At 42.2% G+C, this 22130-nt stretch overlaps 2 protein-coding genes across 2 annotated transcripts in view; one reads left to right on the top strand and one right to left on the bottom strand.

Annotated features, from left to right (window-relative positions):
- cita (citron rho-interacting serine/threonine kinase a) overlaps positions 1-6097 on the top strand; it is a 100643-nt gene extending 94546 nt beyond the window's left edge. Inside the window, exons 39-40 of the mRNA XM_081366836.1 lie at positions 1157-1481; positions 4345-6097. Coding sequence (XP_081222962.1) covers positions 1157-1481; positions 4345-4368 — 349 coding nt within the window. The 3' untranslated portion in view covers positions 4369-6097. The remainder of the gene's footprint in view (positions 1-1156; positions 1482-4344) is intronic.
- A 3806-nt stretch (positions 6098-9903) lies between these two features.
- The window catches only part of LOC308690702 (phosphatidylinositol-3,5-bisphosphate 3-phosphatase MTMR3), a 38224-nt gene continuing 25997 nt past the window's right edge, over positions 9904-22130 (bottom strand). Inside the window, exons 18-20 of the mRNA XM_081365352.1 lie at positions 17028-17132; positions 15338-15423; positions 9904-10227 (exon numbers count right to left, since the gene is read on the bottom strand). Coding sequence (XP_081221478.1) covers positions 10041-10227; positions 15338-15423; positions 17028-17132 — 378 coding nt within the window. The 3' untranslated portion in view covers positions 9904-10040. The remainder of the gene's footprint in view (positions 10228-15337; positions 15424-17027; positions 17133-22130) is intronic.

The raw sequence follows: 22130 nt of genomic DNA, 5'->3' as shown, positions 1-22130 counted from the left end.
GCTCTCTCATGGGAGCAATGGCCACCTAAGCGACCTTCGTAAATACGTGGGGTGACAGTGCCAGCCCGAAGGGTAGGGCTAAGTGCTGATACGCTCGATCCTCGAACGCGAAGAGCAGGAATGGCCTGTGTCGCGAGAGGATGGAGACATGAAAGTCCACGTCCTTCAGGTCGATCACTGCAAACCAATCTTGGGGACGGATGCATTCGAAAATGCATTTCTGTGTTAGCATCTTGAACGGAAGCTTCTAAAGGGCCCGATTCAAGACACGCAGGTCCAAGATTGGCCGTAACCCACCCCCTTTCTTGGGTACAATGAAGTACAGGAACAGAGCAATTTGCTCTATTTTTTTTTTAATGTGGGTGACTCTGGGGGAGTCAGTGGCGGAACAGAAACAAAACAAAGATTCTCCACCCAGCCCTTCTCCGGGGGAGGGAGTGGTGCGTCATCTCCCGAAGAGCTCGTTCCTCCATCCCTGGGTGGCCGGCTCCATGCTAAGGCCTAGGTGAAGGCTGCTGCTGGGGCCTAGCGGGAGCGGAGGCGGCAGGGGGGCGGCGGGGCAGGATGTGCCAGATCACCTCCGTCTGCTTCTGGGTGGCAGAGAACTGTTGGGCAAAGTTCTCCATCGCGTCGCCGACGAGCCCAACCTGTGAAATGGGGGAGTCCAGGAACCGAGACTTGTCGGTCTCCCTCATATCGGCCAGGTTGAGCCAGAGATGGCACTCCTGGACCAATAAAGGTGGACATTGCCAGACTGACCGCGCGGGCCGCAACCGACCGGAGCTCACCCATGAGCTCACGGCCTGTACTACCCTCGTGCATGTCCATGAGTGCCTTGGCCTGGTGGACCTGCAGCAACGCCATGGCATGCAGGGAGGAAGCGGCTTGCCCACAGGCTTTATAAGCCTTGCCCACGATTACTGCGGGTCGGAGCGCGAGATGCAAATCTCACACGCCAATGTGCATTGGCTCGTTTAATCAATACTCGAAGATGACAGGGTCCCTAAGCGTTATCCCAATCAGTATGGTACGTCCGACTAAAGTGTACCATATTTACCAATGAATTTGCTTTGAAAATAAAGTGTATATGACAGAAAGACTGTTATCATGGTGTATTTCTGCGAAAGGCCTGACTGTGACTCTCTCTGTCCCGTAGCCCAAACAAGCGTGGTCCCCCGACTTACAACGAGCACATCTCCAAGCGTGTGGCGTCGATGCCGTCGGTCCAGGAGGGGCTCCACCAGCCCGGGACGCCTCACCGGTACCGAGAGGCTCGCACAGAGTTCAGGCGCGACAAGTCCCCGGCACGGCCCCTGGACCGGGAGAAGTCCCCGGGGAGGATCATGGACCCTCGACTCGACTGTTCTCCGGGACGCGTGATGGAGCTGCGCAGGGAGAGATCGCCTGGACACGCGTTTGAGGAGCCGAGACAAAGACTGCACACCGGATCCGCTCGAACACCCATCAACACCGTTAACAAGGTGAGGACGACTGAACACACACACACACACACACTCACTGCACACCGGATCCGCTCGAACACCCATCAACACCGTTAACAAGGTGAGGACGACTGAACACACACACACACACTCACTGCACACTGGATCCGCTCGAACACCCATCAACACCGTTAACAAGGTGAGGACGACTGAACACACACACACACACACACTAGTGATGGGCATTCCGGCTCTTTTTCGTGAGCCGGCTCGTTTGACTCGGCTCACTGAAAAGAGCCGGCTCTTTTTGACTCACAAACGGCTCTTTAAAAATATATATGTTTTAACTCGCTGAAAGTCCACCACACAACTGTGCAACGTGAATATTCAAATTTTTAATTGTCCATAACAACCCAAACACTAGCCTGCTTGCCTTGCACATCTTATTATTGGGCAAAGTTATGACTGACTATTTTTCTTACCTTCTTTTTTTACTTTTTAATGTGTATATTATTGAGCTTGTAGAAGTTTAGCTCTTGCGTTCTTCTGAACATCTTACGCTGCAATTGCCCGATGTCATTTCTGAGTCATATCAGACCATAACTCTCTTTTAAATGCATATTCCACAGAGGTAGTAGGCTACGATTGGCTGTTTTAAAATATAATTAATATCGAAACAAAATAACCCAGGCGGTCTCATCTAAGAGACGTTTAGGCCTCCTCCAATAGTAGACAGTTGGGCATAGCTTGCAGGTTTGCTTAGTGGCAAACTTTTTTTATTTGATTGGTTCAACCGCCACCCGCCCGAATTTAATTAAAATATTATTTTTCGTCACGTCATCCGCCTGATCCACGGTTTATCCGCATCTCTAGTGTGTGTGTGTGTGTGTGTGTGTGTGTGTGTGAGTTAGCTCGGCCCTCCCTCATGCAGTTTAATTGGTTGACATCGCGTGTATGATTGACAGGAACAGAATGTGATCAGACAGTCGAAACAAATGTGTGTGCGCCTTTAGGCCTATATAATTATGTTTTTGTTGGTTTTTGAATTAGTCAATTATTTAAAATGCAATTAAAATCATGAATTATTTCATTATTAGCCTACATAATGATTTAATTTCTATAGGCAATATTTTTAAAAATAGAGTCGGCTCTTCAGATATGCGAGCCGGCTCCCGTCGTTCACCAACAAGAGCCGGCTCTTAGATCCGGCTCATTCGCGAACGACCCATCACTAACACACACTGCACACCGGATCCGCTCGAACACCCATCAACACCGTTAACAAGGTGAGGACGACTGAACACACACACACACACTGCACACCGGATCCGCTCGAACACCCATCAACACCGTTAACAAGGTGAGGACGACTGAACACACACACACTGCACACCGGATCCGCTCGAACACCCATCAACACCGTTAACAAGGTGAGGACGACTGAACACACACACACACACTCACTGCACACCGGATCCGCTCGAACACCCATCAACACCGTTAACAAGGTGAGGACGACTGAACACACACACACACACACACACTGCACACCGGATCCGCTCGAACACCCATCAACACCGTTAACAAGGTGAGGACGACTGAACACACACACACACACTGCACACCGGATCCGCTCGAACACCCATCAACACCGTTAACAAGGTGAGGACGACTGAACACACACACACTGCACACCGGATCCGCTCGAACACCCATCAACACCGTTAAAAAGGTGAGGACGACTGAACACACACACAATGCACACCGGATCCGCTCGAACACCCATCAACACCGTTAACAAGGTGAGGACGACTGAACACACACACACTGCACACCAGATCCGCTCGAACACCCATCAACACCGTTAAAAAGGTGAGGACGACTGAACACACACACAATGCACACCGGATCCGCTCGAACACCCATCAACACCGTTAACAAGGTGAGGACGACTGAACACACACACACTCACTGCACACCGGATCAGCTCGAACACCCATCAACACCGTTAACAAGGTGAGGACGACTGAACACACACACACACACTGCACACCGGATCCGCTCGAACACCCATCAACACCGTTAACAAGGTGAGGACGACTGAACACACACACACTGCACACCAGATCCGCTCGAACACCCATCAACACCGTTAAAAAGGTGAGGACGACTGAACACACACACAATGCACACCGGATCCGCTCGAACACCCATCAACACCGTTAACAAGGTGAGGACGACTGAACACACACACACTCACTGCACACCGGATCCGCTCGAACACCCATCAACACCGTTAACAAGGTGAGGACGACTGAACACACACACACTGCACACCGGATCCGCTCGAACACCCATCAACACCGTTAACAAGGTGAGGACGACTGAACACACACTCACTGCACACCGGATCCGCTCGAACACCCATCAACACCGTTAATAAGGTGAGGACGACTGAACACACACTCACTGCACACCGGATCCGCTCGAACACCCATCAACACCGTTAACAAGGTGAGGACGACTGAACACACACTCACTGCACACCGGATCCGCTCGAACACCCATCAACACCGTTAACAAGGTGAGGACGACTGAACACACACACACACACACACTGCACACCGGATCCGCTCGAACACCCATCAACACCGTTAACAAGGTGAGGACAACTGAACACACACTCACTGCACACCGGATCCGCTCGAACACCCATCAACACCGTTAACAAGGTGAGGACAACTGAACACACACAGTTTAAATTATATTACCAATATCAAAGTTATTCTTACATTAACTTTATTAAACTTGATTTCACAGCAAAAAGACACGAAGCACAAGCTGAAGGTGGACGTTTATACAATTATACTAATTATAAAACCTGTGTTTGTGTGTCCAGCAGGTGTGGGATCAGTCGTCGGTGTGAGTGACATCAGAAGAACGTGTCATCAGATCCCGAAACTCCCAGCACAACGTCCCGCTCCACATGGCCTTAGAAACACAACACACAGATCTGGCCAGCGTTTACTAGTGCGAACCTTTCTAAACCACACTAACACACACAGATTGTTTGTCTTGATTTTCCTGTCCTTCTCTTTTACGTCGATGGAAGCTCGTTTCTGCCACAGAATAGAAGAAATAACACAAGAAAGGCATTTTAATCGTACAATTCTGACTTTTTCTCACAATTGCTAGTTTATATCTGTCATTTAGAAAGTTATGAGTTTGTTATTGCGAGTTTACATCTCGTAATTCTGGCATAATTCACAATTAAGATTTTTTTCTGCTTCCGCCATGGAAAAAATTATTTAAAACGGTATTTATAACTTTTATTTCACAAATCTGACTGTTTTTCTCACAATTGCGAGGTTACATTGTGTTGAATTGCGAGAAGAAATATCTAAATTGTGAGATTAAAAGTTAGTATTATTATTGCCAGTTCACGTCTCGCAATTCTGACTTTTTCGTAGAATTAATAAAAAGTATTAAAAAATGTGAATTTTAAAATTAACTTTTCTCAGAATTGCGAGATAAAAAGTAGAAGAAAAAAAAAACAGTTTGAGAAGAAAGTTGAAATTGCGAGATATAAGCTTGCAATTGTGAGAGAAAATTCTAAATTGTGCGATAAAACGTAAAATTACCTTTTATATATTTTTTTATGTTAACTGGCAATAATGAGCGACTTTATCTCAATTTTGATTTTTTTTTCTCTCAAAATTCAGCCCAGCATAACCTTGCAATTGTGAGAAAAACAGACCAATTTGTGAAATAAAAAGCTATATGGCGGAAGCATAAAAAAATCTTAATTGTGAATTATGCCAGAATTATGAGATGTAAACTCGCAATAACAAGCTCATAACTTGCAAATGAAATATATAAACTAGCCATTGAGTGGGAAAAGGTCAGAATTGTAGATTAAAATGTCTTACTTTTGTTTTATTTTTCTATTCCGTGGCAGAAATAAGTTTCTATAGTTTCCTCTCTCTCTTCCCGCACTACCCACAATCCCCGGCGACAGCGTAGCGTCCGTCTCGACGGAACGGAATCTTTGTAAACCTTCAGAATGTCACGTTTAACCCTTTGTAAATACGCCCACGTGGTGTTTTTTATAAGACAATATCGAAGCGAATCGCGAGGCGGGTCTATTTTTGTTAAAATCGAAGCGCGAGGAACCGGTTTGTAACGGATGGATTTTGTCTCAATCTGAACATTTTTGCTTGAATCAAGCTGGCTTGTTTTCGTCGTGTCACGTACCGGCTCGATGTTCGGTGTCGTGTTCGGAGCAACTCTCGTCGTGGCGTGTGTCGTCCGCTTCCCATGAGCCATGATGAACTCAGGATTAGAATGTATGAATCCTAAAGGAATCACTCTCGAAATTCTCCTCATATGAAGTGCCACTGACGCCATTTCCCGCTCACCGTGATGATGTGTTTCGCGCGTTTAACTCATTCGTGCGGTGACGTCTCGTTCTGTCGCATGGAGACGTTGTAACGGATCTGTTCTTTTCCCGCTTCTCATTTCTCATCACGCGCTAATCGATGCTGATGTTAACCGACCGCTGACCAGAGATGTAGCGTTTCTTGTTTTATTATTTTTTATGATTATGGTCCAATAGCATTATCTATAGCCACTAATAAACAAAAAGTTCTATCTTTATCTGAGCCTCTGCGTCTTTCCTGAGTCTCTTTACTTTCTTTAATTTTACTTCAATAATCATGTTTTCAGGTGAAACTGGATTTTCGGTGAGACAAAATGTAGGATTGGACTTGATTTTCTCCTTCAGATGTTATTACATTATTAAATGTTGTTATTAAAATGTTATTACATTTTGATGAAATATTATGAACTTTGAATTGGATTGAATCAGACCAGGGACATTTATTGAGAAAGTAAAGAGTCGTGTTGGTTGAACATCGAGGTTCACATCTTTAATGCATTAAAAAACTCTACATAAGCTTATAAAACACAACTAAAACCATATTTAATCTAATCAGTAACTTCTCATTAATGAGTGAATGCACTAAAGTTTTTGAATGTTACCATGTTTTTACCATGCTATTACTTCATTTACCCCCTTTTATTCATAAAAAAAAGTTTAGAAATTATTTTAAAGTTTTCAAGAACTGCAGCAAAAACCAGTCTGATGCAAGAAAATATATATTTGTATCAATATTTATGAGAAATTTTATTTGAATATATCATAAGTTGAAATTTATATGAACATATGAGAATTATCTGTGTGAACTCTGACTTCAAACGCTTAAAACAGTCTAAATTTATAAAAACCTACATTTTCTTTTTCTAACAAAACAACATCAAACTAAATATATTCATTTTACATCCATAAACCTTTACTTTCATATGACAAAATGATGATAAACTCCTTTTTCATGCTGTAACGGTTCATCAATGAGTGGCAGCAAAGTGAAATGTGGACACTTTTCCAAACCCTCAATGAACTTTTGCTCTACAAACACGTTAAGATGTTACTTGTTTTTTTGTCATTTAATTTTAATTTCAGGATTATTGTATGTTTATGCATGTGCAATGTGTGTGAGAGTGTATGAAGGAGGCTAGATGTATTTTACAGTAGTAATTTAAGACAAATTCAACTAATATTTGGGGGAAATAAACAGCATAATTTCACATGTAAAGCCACAGTTCACTTTCAGAATGCAAAAGGTGTAACAATTTAGTTTAAATGGTTATATATATAGTAATTTTTTTATTTTAAAATATCTGAGGGGGAAAATAACACACAAACACAAAAAAATCTTTTAAACTTAAATAATTTAAATGTTAGTAACATTAATAATGACACTGACGTTGTATGGAGAGGATCAATCCTCACATAAAAATATTGATACCAAATGTTTATCTTGTAATTGTCTTGTGAAAATGAATGGGCAAAATAAAGAGAGAGCTGATACTGACAGAGACAGAAACTTATTACAGCCATTTATTATAATGGGTTTATGTGAAGATTGTTTTAAGTTGCTTAAATTGAAAGTTAAGCCTATTAAATGTTAAAAAATAATAATAATGACTTTCAATCATGCTGTAGATGCTGGATGCCTTGAATGACTCATTTCATCCCCATAACTTCAGTTTACTTCATTATCCATAACTCGTTTATTATAAAAATCATGAGTATCAAATATGATCATCAGGCGTATGAGGAAGGTTTATTAGTTCATCTCTCAATCATCATTGTATTGCATTGCATTATGTTTTAAAACTGCAGAGCTTTGATCATAAAACTAATCATTTAAATATCATCTTACTAAGACATATTACTTGCAGATATTTATATGCAAGAATCTGCTTTACTGTTATAAAGATCTCATTGATTTACATTACATTTACATCACTTTTTATACATATGAATATCAGCATCTGCACCAAATTCCATATTTTTGTTCCGTTTTGAGCCTGGGAGTAAAATTATAAAATTGAGCTGTTTTGTCCTTCATATTCTCAATATATGAGCCACAAAAGCAAACTTTTTTTATTATCTAAAGGTTCAATAAACTTACATAAAAAAAAAAAAAAAGATTTCTCTGGTTATTATTTCATGGTTAGTAGGAAGCCAGTAGTCAAATTCTCTATAGATTTATCAGATTGCACATTTTCAGCCAGGACTGCGGGTTCATTAACTCAGGGTAAAAAATGAACCTAAATCAACTAGTTCATCTTTTTTTAATTATTTTTCTAAATCACGAGCATCAATGAAACTCAGTCTCGTGTCTCAGGTTGGCAGTGTGTTGTGCTTTAATTTCATTCACACAAACGCCATAAGCGACAGTGTTAGCAGCTCATACAAACCCTGTCCAACATAGAGAGGAAAGACAGAAGCATTGCATTGTGGGAGATTCCATCAGGGCAAACGCAACCAGACAGCAGACACGTTTGAGATGGTCGTCACACAAGGATCTGTTCCGTTATCGTCCCGATCCTGTGAGTATTGCTCAGATTCGTGAAACTCCGTCAAGCTTTCATTGCATTGGCTGTACATGTGACATAATATACATAGAAAGTTCATGTACACAGATTCAAGTGTGCAGCACTCCTCCGGCGTCAGAAGCCGTGTGTCCTACGGGAATAGTTCAGGGATATTAAAGTTCTGTCATCATTTCCTCAGCCTCATGATGCTTCAAACCTGAAGAACGTCTGCAACAGGACGGTGAGCCAAATTTAACTTTTGGATCTCATTTGCATACACGTTCTATTCGTCGATCATAGTGCACTATTTGTATGAACTGTATATGATTTTTTTTTTTGAAGCATGGTCATAAAAATAATCAAAACGAGATCAGGGATGCACAAAACATTAAGAGGAATGTTTTTTTTTTTAAGATCCTGAAGTCTTAAATAATCCTTAAATAACTTCTTAAAGTTCAGATAGCCTCCAACTTGTAATATCAAGCATTACAATATTACACTAGTGACTAACCCCACATATGATGCATATCACTATTAATATAGTCCTAGCGATGACGCACGAGTTCTCTGAGTGACACCATGGATTATAACGTAAACACAGATTGGTCATGATTATGCATGACGTGACTTTGAATAGATTCAGTATTTAAAATGCAGCATTCGATTTGATAATCGCACTATATTGTGATTTTAAGTTTTATTTTGATTAATATAAATAAATGTTTAAAGGAGGTGTGTGTAGAATCCAGGAACCCTTGTTATTAGTGACACCGGCGGTGTCCTGTTTAAAAATATCTACATCAATGGTCTACATAATTATACAGACATATCACAACAATCCTCTATTCAAAACTTTGAAAAAAATGTTTTTATATATATATATAAATATTTTTATGTGGGATAAAATCAGATTCCAGTATGGAATTCCACTGAATCCCGGAAACGTTTTGCGCACCTTGCACTTTATTTGTGAGCTTTTTGGCTTATATCCGAGTGCAGATCTTTTTCCTGATTTCTGAGGTCCTTTTGGATCTACGCTCCGCAAGATGTACCCATCAATATTAATTACTCATCAGTTTGGGACTAATGTTCGGCGCTGCGCCTTTCCATCCCCTTGATCAACTTCTTTCTTACTAATATTTTGGTGAATCCAGTCGCTGGATTGGGATCCACAGAGGAAAGTGATGTCATTCTTTAGATGTGCACTTTGGTCATACAGAAGCACATGAGAGTGAGCAAATGATGAGCTCTCGATCCCGATCCCTTCAGCGCTGGCGTTGAGCCGGTTCTACGTGTGTTCCGGCTGGGATGCGGCTCAGTTGGAGATTGCGGGGATGGGGTTCTCCAGTTCTCTGTGTGATCCGGCTGGGATGCGGATAGGATCCGGCTCAGTTGGAGATGGCGGGGATGGGGTTCTCTGTGTGATCCGGCTGGGATGCGGCAGGGATCCGGCTCAGTTGGAGATGGCGGGGATGGGGTTCTCCAGTTCTCTGTGTGATCCGGCTGGGATGCGGATAGGATCCGGCTCAGTTGGAGATGGCGGGGATGGGGTTCTCTGTGTGATCCGGCTGGGATGCGGCAGGGATCCGGCTCAGTTGGAGATGGCGGGGATGGGGTTCTCTGTGTGTTCCGGCTGGGATGCGGCAGGGATCCGGCTCAGTTAGAGCTGGCAGTGATGGGGTTCTCCAGTTCCAGGTCTGCCGGAGGGAGCGCGGGAGGAACGGATGAGGGCCGGAGGTGCCCGACACACGCCTGACACACGCGGTTCGGCTCGCGGAGCTGTTGACTCGCTAGCGCCACCTTCTGGTCACAGCAGCTCGAGCAGAACACATTCCCACAGTTCCTGCAGCGGAGAGAGAGAGTGAGGAATTAACACTTCTAATTAGAGCCCGACCGATATATCGGCAGGCCGATATTATCGGGCGATATTAGGCATTTTCAAAACTATCGGTATCGGCATTTATAACGGCCGATAAATGAATATTTCAAAAATAAAATAAAAACGGACGAAACACCCTTCAACCATGTTATGAGTGTTGCCGTTGTATAGTTTGTCCACCAGAGGGCACTCTACACCGTCCCTGTTGGCAACACTCGTGTATAACGCGCCACACATTCTGCAACCTGTTGATCCAGCCAGAGTCGGGCAGAGAGAACCGCGAGTGAGATCAGCGGTGAAGTGTGTTCATGGTGAGTTGGTAACGACTCACGAGACATACATTGTTTGAATAACAATTAAAAGAACATCCCTATCAGTTCTCTTAACTCAAATAAGGATGACAAAATTCGTGACTCATGTCCAGTTTTGCTGCGGTTAAATAAGCCGAGAGTGAAGCGGAACAACGCGACGTAGGCTATATTCACATAAAATGTTAACACTGCAGTTCACAAAAGTTCATAATGTGCATGTGCTTTAATGCTTTGTCGGTTAAACATTTAATTTTAAATGCCGATGCGCTGTTCTAACGTGTGCGTTTCTCAGCGCGTACATGTGAAGCTCACATGCACTAAAAGCCTTTCTACCAGCGCCTGGATACTGGACTAAGTTATCTTTCGAGTATTATTGTGCTAATACTGTTAAATACACACAAGACTTACATAAACAAAGTCGGTTGTCTAAAGTAAAGGCAAAAATTGAGACAAAATCTGCTTGTCAAATGCGTGTACATTAGACGTGTCGTGCTCAGCTCTTAAAGAGACAGTAGCAATTGTAAACACATTGCCGCTTGTCCTTAAAGGGATAGTTCACCCAATAATAAAAATGATCTCATTATTTACAGGCACTCTAATGTTGTTCCAACTGTATTAATTTCCTTCTAATATTTTTCTAATATTAATAGTTTGAAGAATGTGGGTAACCAAACAGTAGCTGGTCCCCATTGACTTCCAAAGGAGAAAAATATACTATGGAAGTCACTGGGGTACATCAACTGTTTGGTTACCCACATTCATCCAAATAACTTATTTTCAACAGAAGAAAAAAACAACTTGAGAGAGTAAATTATGACAATTTGAATTTGTTGTCAATTTGAATGTGAAATTGTTGTTTTTGTTCAAAGGACTAAACGTTTAGTCTTAAAAAAAATCTTAAGTTTGTATTTTTATACATTTTATTTATAAGAACTTTAATATATTTTGATGTTCCTCTGTTCTGTTGTGACAATAAAAGAAAAAAGTTTCTTTTTAAAATGCATTATATTATTTTAGTTAAAACTCATAAATAACTACAAATAACTAATGTTAGGGAAATTTGTTAATGTTTTGTTGCGCGTTTCTGAAAAAAATAAAAAATAAATTTAAAACCAACAAATATTTGTACCGGTATCAGCCTTCAAAATCCTTTATCAGTCGGGCTCTAGTAGCCATCAAAAGTTTGTACACACCAATTGTAAAGTGTGTCCAAACTTACTGTACTATAATACACATAAATAATATTGCTACTGTATTATAATATACACATAAATAATATCGGCCGATATATCGGTATCTGGCTTTTTTTATCGGCATCGGCGCCCAAAAATCCATATCGGTCGGGCTCTACTTCTAATGTTCATAAACTACTTAAGCTTCACACACACTCCCAGTCAAAACTTTTAGATTGGTAAGATTTTTAAAGGTATAGCGGAGGATCTTTCCGAATTTTAGATAAGACCCGCCCTCTCCTCTTTTTGAAAAGTTTGATTGATTCACCAGAATGATTGACAATTAGGAGGACCAATAGTATAGGTGATCCCCCCGGAAGTAAAAAATCCTCCGCTATACCTTTAATGTTTTTAAAAGAAGTCTTTTGCTTCTATTATTAAATTATAATAATATTTCACTGTATTTATTTGTATCTTTAATCAAATAAATGCAGTCTTGGTGAGCAGAAGAGACTCTTTCAAAAACATTACAATTCTTACCGAGCCCAAACTTGTGACTGGTAGTGTAGTAATTCATACGAAATGGACTTGACTTTGAGACACTGGTGTGCATATTTGCAGAAAAATCTCTAGTGTGAGAACAAGCATGAGGATGGAGACGCTACAGTGGAGGACGATGTGAATGAGTGTGTGTGAGAAGGGAAAGATGGATGGACAGAAGAGGAGAAGGAAAGTCTCACCAGGCCTCATCAACCGGCTCTCTGCCACTGCAGCAGAACGAGAGAGAGAGAGAGAGAGCGATCAGACGACACTCACACACACTGCTTCCAACTAACAACAGAACACTTTATGCGCTTCGGCTGTTTATTTACTCGACAACTGTGTTTTGGGGGCCTGAAAAGGAGCACATTTTTGAAAACAATACCGTTATTGTCCCGAAACTACAAAAACTTGCGTTTATGAAAACGGTGATGCGCATGTGTACTACGTGTTTACAAAGTGGCATCGCCATCTACTGGCCTGGCAGGAGAATACAGCGCTGTCGTCTGTGTGTGAAAAATGCGAAGGAAAAACTTTTTTAGTTTTTACGTTTTAAGTACATGGTAGTCGTGTAAACGAACCCTCAGATTGATTCAGTGAGCCGCTGCGCTTATCAAGTCAAATAGAACCTCATATTAAATATATTAAAATTAATATACATATTTAAAGTCCCCCTGTAGTCAATCATTCCCTTAAAACTCATCAAAATGTCATATTTAAACGTTTTTTTTTCCTTGATAAAAAAATCTTCATGCCTTAAAATATCTTGAATGTAACTCGGTTCTATGAATATGCAAATGAGCCCCGCCTCCACTCACTCACTCAGCTCAGAGATCCACTGGTTGACGATCACACGCTGATCTGATTGGTTGCAAGGTAGTTTGTGACGTCAGAAACACCAGCGATTTCAAAGCGTGTTTTTGAGACTGTCTTTGGTTCACTGCAGTTTTAAGGAGGAAATACTCAGCAATGGTGTCGACTTATGAATTTACACATGGTTTGTCTTAAAGCAGATTAAAAACACCACATAGACACATAAACAACATTAAACGCTGGATTTACACCACAGGGGGACTTTAAATGAATAAACCAGAATTAATTTTGTGATTCCAGAATCCAGTTGTTCAATCAAAACTAAAGATATTGACGGGCATTTTTGCATTTTAATTCAGATTATAACACTTTATAACACAGTCTCATTTGTTAAGATTAGTAAATGCATTAACTAACATGAACTATGAGCAGTATATTTCACATCATTTATGAACCTTTATTAATGTTCATGTTAGTTCACAGTGCATATTAATATTCACAGATACAAGCTTTGATTCTAATGATGCATCAGTAAATGTTGAGATTCAGATTCATAAACACGGAAGAACTATTGTTCATTGTTAGTTCATGTTAACTAATGAGACCTTATTGTAAAGTGTTACTGATTATTTTAATAAAGAAATAAATAGCTTAAATTCAGTATAAAGTTTGTCAAGGCCCTTAAAAGACGTTACCCAGGGTTCAGTGCGGTGTGAAACGCTTGAAGGAATATTCCGGATAAGCTCAGTCCACAATATTTGTGCCATAATGTTGATCACCACAAAAAATCATTTTAACTCATCCCTTGTTTTCTCTTAAAAACACTCACAGAAATGGAGGTTACAGTGAAGCACGTACAATAGAAATGAATGAGGCAGGAAAGGTTTTAAAAGCAGAAATGTGAAGTTCAGAACTCAAAACTTCCTCGTTAGTCCAAAATCAGCTTTTACTGAAGCCAAGCTCAGAAAACGACTTGTTTTAGGTTTTGTCACATTATTACATCATAGTGTGACGAAAGCCCGCCTCTTCAGAAGGTCGACGCCCACTTCTACATCACCTCTTTAGCCCCGCCCACTGATTCACACACGTCATGTAGCAGTGAATACAAGAGCGACACAATGTGATTCGCCGTTTGCTTCAGCATTCATGGGGTTAATGCGTGGGATTCTGGGATACAGGATAAAGATCGGCTCCATTCGCTGTAATCCTGAGTAAAAGCTGCAGTGAAAGACTTCTTCTGTTTTCTCATCAGTAAAGCTGAATCGCCCATAAGAACGACAGCGTGACAAACGATTCATTCATAATTCTGTTCAAAACACCGTAAATGATCATTTCTCAACTATAACTGTTGTAACTTCAAATACTTAAACTTTATTTAAAGATTTATAAAGCACGTGTAATACGCATGAATGTTTCACATTGCTGGCAAACGTTACGAGATATTTCTCAACATCGAAATCTAATAATGGGGACATAGAAAATTATTTTAATATGCAAAACTGTTAGCCAATCACAGCAGTGGGCGTTTACTTCCGGGTCTCGAATGAGACGCCCATCAACACTGAGTGTTTGAGAGAGAGGCTCAAAAACAGATTATTATTTATAATCTAAATTAGGAGGTTTTTGATGTTAAAATATTATAAGTTGAACTCAGAGAATATTATAAAAGAAAAGAAAAATGCAGTTCATGACCCCTTTAAACAGAAAAGGTTGATAAGTGATTTTTCACACTAAAATCATTTTGTCTACACTGCAAAAAAATGCTGTTCTTACTCAGTATTTTTGTCTTGTTTCCAGTCCAAATATCTAAACATTCTTAAATCAAGATGCATTTACTAGAGGAGTAAAATTATATTATAAAAAGATATTATGTCTTGTTTTCTGTGGAAATAAATCCAAATTAAATGAGTTTTTGCTTAAACAAGCAAAATTATCTGCCAATGGGGTCAGAAAAATAATCTTAATTCAAACGGAAACAATATAATATAATTTTGCTCGTTTTTGGATTTTTTCTCCCCATAAAACATGACTTAATATCTTATGGCATTTTACTCCTCTAGTAAATGCATCTTGATTTAAGAATGTTTAGATATTTGGACTGGAAACAAGACAAAAATACTGAGTAAGAATATAATGTTTTGCAGTGTGTGTCTTGTGGCTGCACTAGTGAGAGTTTTAACGCCGCGCATTAATGAACGTGGAATATTCCTGTAATTCCCGAGTGTATCCGGGTCTCACCTGCAGTGATGCTTCCTCGCCAGCCAGAATGTCCTCTCGCAACCATAGCAACGGGACGCCGGGTGATCCGAGTACCACTGTGTCACCTGGACACAAACACAACAAGTCAACACACCAGTGTCGGGGAAACTTACTTTGAAAAGTAATGCATTACAATATTGTGTTACTCCCTTAAAAAGTAACTAATTGCGTTACTTACTTTTTTTTTTTTCTTTGGCTTGTTTTTTCATAACAAAAAAGTTATATTTTTGGGCAAATGTAAAGACCCTTTCACACCAAATGTGAAATAATAATCCTCAGGCTGAAGGAAATGCAGATTCACGCGTGTACAGTAGAGGGCGCCGCTCAAACAAACCTTCAGCTGCTGTTATTCTGGATAACGGAAGAATAGGATACAGGAGAAAAAAGACTTTACCAATTTATAGTCCTTTTTGCTTATGGTTTAACTGAATCATCGAAGGTCAGAAGCAAGTACCTTGGTCAAAGTGAGATTAATTGCATAAAAATGCATGTTTTATTTAACATATTTAGTTATTGGAGGTTTGCATAAGTATTCTGATTCTGCATTTCACTGATTTTATTAATTTTGAGGAATCTTTTTTGAATCTTTTTTTGTGCAAGTGAGATGAGGAAATGCTCACATTTAGTCTAGAACTACAATAACCATCATGTTCTCTCTCACACACACACACACACACACACACACAGACAACGCCTCTGCAATTATTATTCATCTCAACCTAGGGACAGGAGAGCTGTCAGTCAATAAACTTGCGTTACTTATTTTAAAAAGTAACTCAGATACTTTGTTGTAAATTTTAAAAGTAATTTTTCCGACGGACTGAACAGAAGAAATGAACCTTGAGAAGATTCACACCTCAAAGAAGGCGGAGCTTAAGAGCCACACCCACCTATTACATCATCACCACTGACCAATGGGAGTTCAAAGGCGTTTGCCAGTTTAAAACAAACTTTGTTTTGGCCTGATGTTGTTCAGAATGACGTCACAGCACTTCTTTCCTGATTTAGTTTGACGTATACGGGGGTCTTGAGCTCACGTTCACACACTGATTAGTCACTTCTCTTCTGAATGTGTTTAATCTGATCTCACACAGAGCTGAAAATATTCTTCAACCACAATTTCATTCAGTCAGAGTAATGTGAGCAGAATCGAACTGAACGGCTGGCTGTTAATAATGGAAAATGCTGCAGGAAAATCACAAAACAGGTCATTTGTGAACATAAAAATATTTTCTTACTCAGTATTTTTGTCTGGTTTCCTGTCCAAATATTTAAAAATTCTTAAATCAAGAAGCATTTAACATTAGATAGCCATTAGATATTATGTCTTGTTTTCTGAGTAAAAAAAAATCAAAATAAAGTGAGTTTTTGCTTAAAACAAGCACAATGATCTGCCATTGGGGTCAGAAAAATAATGTTTCTGTTTGAATTAAGATTATTTTTCTGACCCCACTGGCAGATCATTTTGCTTGTTTTAAGCATAAACTCACTTCATTTAGATTTTCCCCCCAGAAAACAAGACTTAATATCTAATGACAATTTACTAACTTTAGTAAATCCATCTTGATTTAAGAGTTTTTAGATATTTGGACTGGAAACAAGAGAAAAATACTGAGTAAGAAAAGCATGTTTTGCCGTGTGAGGTCCGTTCTCTCCCTGATCCGCTCACCTCTGCTTCCCGTTGTCCGATCTGTTCCCAGCTGGACTCGGACAGGAGATCAGTGGCACCACAGCGCTGTAACTCCAGGTTATTCTCCCCGTCTGGAAGAGACGTCTGTGGCCCAGAGAAGAAGTAGTGTTAGAGCTTAATGAGATTAAAGGCCCGTTCACACCAAGGACAATAACTATAACTTTAATCATTATAATCACGACTACCGGACAATGATAACTACAATTATAACTATAATGTTAACTATGAAACCACAATGTTAACTATAATGATAACTATTATAACTTTAATGACCGACAATGCCGATAACTACAATGTTGTGCACTTGACACAAATTATTATATAAATTCATTATGAACAATGTATCACTAATTATTGAGAATTGTGGTAAAACATTAATGCTTGGGTTTTAAATCTTTAAGTGCCAACAAACGGCCCCAGTTTTGGCTTGATTTCGTTGTATCGTGGTTTGATTTCGTTGTGTTGTGGCTTGATTTCGATGTGTCGTGGCTTGATTGCGTTGTGTCGTGGCTTGATTTCGATGTGTCGTGGCTTGATTGCGTTGTGTCGTGGCCTGATTGCGTTGTGTCGTGGCTTGATTGCGTTGTGTCGTGGCTTGATTGCGTTGTGTCGTGGCTTGATTGCGTTGTGTCGTGGCTTGATTTCGATGTGTCGTGGCTTGATTGCGTTGTGTTGTGGCTTGATTTCGATGTGTCGTGGCTTGATTTCGTTGTGTTGTGGCTTGATTTCGATGTGTCGTGGCTTGATTGCGTTGTGTCGTGGCCTGATTGCGTTGTGTCGTGGCTTGATTGCGTTGTGTCGTGGCTTGATTGCGTTGTGTCGTGGCTTGATTGCGTTGTGTCGTGGCTTGATTTCGATGTGTCGTGGCTTGATTGCGTTGTGTTGTGGCTTGATTGCGTTGTGTCGTGGCTTGATTGCGTTGTGTCGTGGCTTGATTGCGTTGTGTCGTGGCCTGATTGCGTTGTGTCGTGGCTTGATTGCGTTGTGTCGTGGCTTGATTGCGTTGTGTCGTGGCTTGATTGCGTTGTGTTGTGGCTTGATTGCGTTGTGTCGTGGCTTGATTGCGTTGTGTTGTGGCCTGATTGCGTTGTGTCGTGGCTTGATTTCGATGTGTCGTGGCTTGATTGCGTTGTGTTGTGGCTTGATTGCGTTGTGTCGTGGCTTGATTTCGATGTGTCGTGGCTTGATTGCGTTGTGTCGTGGCTTGATTTCGATGTGTCGTGGCTTGCTTGCGTTGTGTCGTGGCTTGATTGCGTTGTGTTGTGGCCTGATTGCGTTGTGTCGTGGCTTGATTGCGTTGTGTCGTGGCTTGATTGCGTTGTGTTGTGGCTTGATTGCGTTGTGTTGTGGCTTGATTGCGTTGTGTCGTGGCTTGATTGCGTTGTGTCGTGGCCTGATTGCGTTGTGTCGTGGCTTGATTGCGTTGTGTCGTGGCTTGATTGCGTTGTGTTGTGGCCTGATTGCGTTGTGTCGTGGCTTGATTGCGTTGTGTCGTGGCTTGATTGCGTTGTGTTGTGGCTTGATTGCGTTGTGTTGTGGCTTGATTGCGTTGTGTCGTGGCTTGATTGCGTTGTGTCGTGGCCTGATTGCGTTGTGTCGTGGCTTGATTGCGTTGTGTCGTGGCTTGATTGCGTTGTGTCGTGGCTTGATTGCGTTGTGTCGTGGCTTGATTGCGTTGTGTCGTGGCTTGATTGCGTTGTGTCGTGGCTTGATTGCGTTGTGTCGTGGCTTGATTGCGTTGTGTTGTGGCCTGATTGCGTTGTGTCGTGGCTTGATTTCGATGTGTCGTGGCTTGATTGCGTTGTGTTGTGGCTTGATTGCGTTGTGTCGTGGCTTGATTTCGATGTGTTGTGGCTTGATTGCGTTGTGTCGTGGCTTGATTTCGATGTGTCGTGGCTTGATTGCGTTGTGTCGTGGCTTGATTGCGTTGTGTTGTGGCCTGATTGCGTTGTGTCGTGGCTTGATTGCGTTGTGTCGTGGCTTGATTGCGTTGTGTTGTGGCTTGATTGCGTTGTGTTGTGGCTTGATTGCGTTGTGTCGTGGCTTGATTGCGTTGTGTCGTGGCCTGATTGCGTTGTGTCGTGGCTTGATTTCGATGTGTCGTGGCTTGATTGCGTTGTGTCGTGGCTTGATTGCGTTGTGTCGTGGCTTGATTGCGTTGTGTCGTGGCTTGATTGCGTTGTGTTGTGGCTTGATTTCGATGTGTCGTGGCCTGATTGCGTTGTGTCGTGGCTTGATTGCGTTGTGTCGTGGCTTGATTGCGTTGTGTCGTGGCTTGATTGCGTTGTGTTGTGGCTTGATTGCGTTGTGTCGTGGCTTGATTGCGTTGTGTTGTGGCTTGATTTCGATGTGTCGTGGCTTGATTGCGTTGTGTTGTGGCTTGATTGCGTTGTGTCGTGGCTTGATTGCGTTGTGTTGTGGCTTGATTGCGTTGTGTCGTGGCTTGATTGCGTTGTGTCGTGGCTTGATTTCGATGTGTCGTGGCTTGATTGCGTTGTGTTGTGGCTTGATTGCGTTGTGTCGTGGCTTGATTTCGATGTGTCGTGGCTTGATTGCGTTGTGTCGTGGCTTGATTTCGATGTGTCGTGGCTTGATTGCGTTGTGTCGTGGCTTGATTGCGTTGTGTTGTGGCCTGATTGCGTTGTGTCGTGGCTTGATTGCGTTGTGTCGTGGCTTGATTGCGTTGTGTTGTGGCTTGATTGCGTTGTGTCGTGGCTTGATTTCGATGTGTCGTGGCTTGATTGCGTTCTGTCGTGGCTTGATTGCGTTGTGTTGTGGCTTGATTGCGTTGTGTCGTGGCTTGATTGCGTTGTGTCGTGGCTTGATTGCGTTGTGTCGTGGCTTGATTGCGTTGTGTCGTGGCTTGATTTCGATGTGTCGTGGCTTGATTGCGTTGTGTCGTGGCTTGATTTCGATGTGTCGTGGCTTGATTGCGTTGTGTCGTGGCTTGATTTCGATGTGTCGTGGCTTGATTGCGTTGTGTCGTGGCTTGATTGCGTTGTGTTGTGGCCTGATTGCGTTGTGTCGTGGCTTGATTGCGTTGTGTCGTGGCTTGATTGCGTTGTGTTGTGGCTTGATTGCGTTGTGTCGTGGCTTGATTTCGATGTGTCGTGGCTTGATTGCGTTCTGTCGTGGCTTGATTGCGTTGTGTTGTGGCTTGATTGCGTTGTGTCGTGGCTTGATTGCGTTGTGTCGTGGCTTGATTGCGTTGTGTCGTGGCTTGATTGCGTTGTGTCGTGGCTTGATTTCGTTGTGTCGTGGCTTGATTGCGTTGTGTCGTGGCTTGATTGCGTTGTGTCGTGGCTTGATTGCGTTGTGTCGTGGCTTGATTGCGTTGTCGTGGCTTGATTTCGATGTGTCGTGGCTTGATTGCGTTGTGTCGTGGCTTGATTGCGTTGTGTTGTGGCCTGATTGCGTTGTGTCGTGGCTTGATTGCGTTGTGTTGTGGCCTGATTGCGTTGTGTCGTGGCTTGATTGCGTTGTGTCGTGGCTTGATTGCGTTGTGTCGTGGCCTGATTGCGTTGTGTCGTGGCTTGATTGCGTTGTGTCGTGGCCTGATTGCGTTGTGTCGCGGCTTGATTGCGTTGTGTCGTGGCTTGATTGCGTTGTGTTGTGGCTTGATTGCGTTGTGTCGTGGCTTGATTGCGTTGTGTCGTTGCTTGATTGCGTTGTGTCGTGGCTTGATTGCGTTGTGTCGTGGCCTGATTGCGTTGTGTTGTGGCTTGATTGCGTTGTGTTGTGGCTTGATTGCGTTGTGTTGTGGCCTGATTGCGTTGTGTTGTGGCCTGATTGCGTTGTGTTGTGGCTTGATTGCGTTGTGTTGTGGCTTGATTGCGTTGTGTTGTTCCTTGATTTCGATGTGTCGTGGCTTGATTTCGATGTGTCGTGGCTTGATTGCGTTGTGTCGTGGCTTGATTGCGTTGTGTCGTGGCTTGATTGCGTTGTGTCGTGGCTTGATTGCGTTGTGTTGTGGCTTGATTGCGTTGTGTCGTGGCTTGATTGCGTTGTGTCGTGGCTTGATTGCGTTGTGTCGTGGCTTGATTGCGTTGTGTTGTGGCCTGATTGCGTTGTGTCGTGGCCTGATTGCGTTGTGTCGTTGCTTGATTGCGTTGTGTCGTGGCTTGATTGCGTTGTGTCGTGGCTTGATTGCGTTGTGTTGTGGCCTGATTGCGTTGTGTCGTGGCCTGATTGCGTTGTGTTGTGGCTTGATTGCGTTGTGTCGTGGCTTGATTGCGTTGTGTCGTGGCTTGATTGCGTTGTGTCGTGGCTTGATTTCGATGTGTCGTGGCTTGATTGCGTTGTGTTGTGGCCTGATTGCGTTGTGTCGTGGCCTGATTGCGTTGTGTCGTTGCTTGATTGCGTTGTGTCGTGGCTTGATTGCGTTGTGTCGTGGCTTGATTGCGTTGTGTCGTGGCTTGATTGCGTTGTGTCGTGGCTTGATTGCGTTGTGTCGTGGCTTGATTGCGTTGTGTCGTGGCTTGATTGCGTTGTGTCGTGGCCTGATTGCGTTGTGTCGTGGCCTGATTGCGTTGTGTCGTTGCTTGATTGCGTTGTGTCCAGGGTTCTAAATTAACTTTTTTGATCACCAGCCAATGTGGCTGGTAACTTTCTAAAGTTACCAGCCAATCAGAATATCCACTAGCCCAATTTTTTTTTTTTTTTTTTTTTTTTGAGTAGGCTACATGTGGCAATCCTGACAATACATGATGACATTATTGTGATCAAACACTAGCCATTCACGACCCGTCAGCCATTTGGCATTTTCTTTTCTTAGTTTCTCTGTCGATACCCTCCTCATCCCCTGCGTCGTTCCTCTTCTCGCCCCCAGAAGTCTGTCCCAAGTAGGCTACCACTGCCGCATTTCGTTAATACTTTACTAGCCAACTCCGTTTGTCTTATTTCTTGTGTTTTCTGTGTCCATTCGTTTCCATGGTTTCTCACAAACTTTAGGCTAAAGAAAACTTAGAAAAAAGTTTCTGTAATTAACAGAAGAAAGACAATATAAGTTGCACTGTAGTTTCCACAAGTGTAATGGCTGCCGACATTAACAGACAATTTTGCAAAAAATAAAAAAAATAAAAC

This window comes from Scardinius erythrophthalmus, assembly GCF_964197995.2.
Source record: "Scardinius erythrophthalmus genome assembly, chromosome: 5".
NCBI classification, from domain to species: domain Eukaryota; kingdom Metazoa; phylum Chordata; class Actinopteri; order Cypriniformes; family Leuciscidae; genus Scardinius; species Scardinius erythrophthalmus.
The sequence above is the reverse complement of the archived record's forward strand: the minus strand, read 5'-3'. Positions and strand labels throughout refer to the sequence as shown.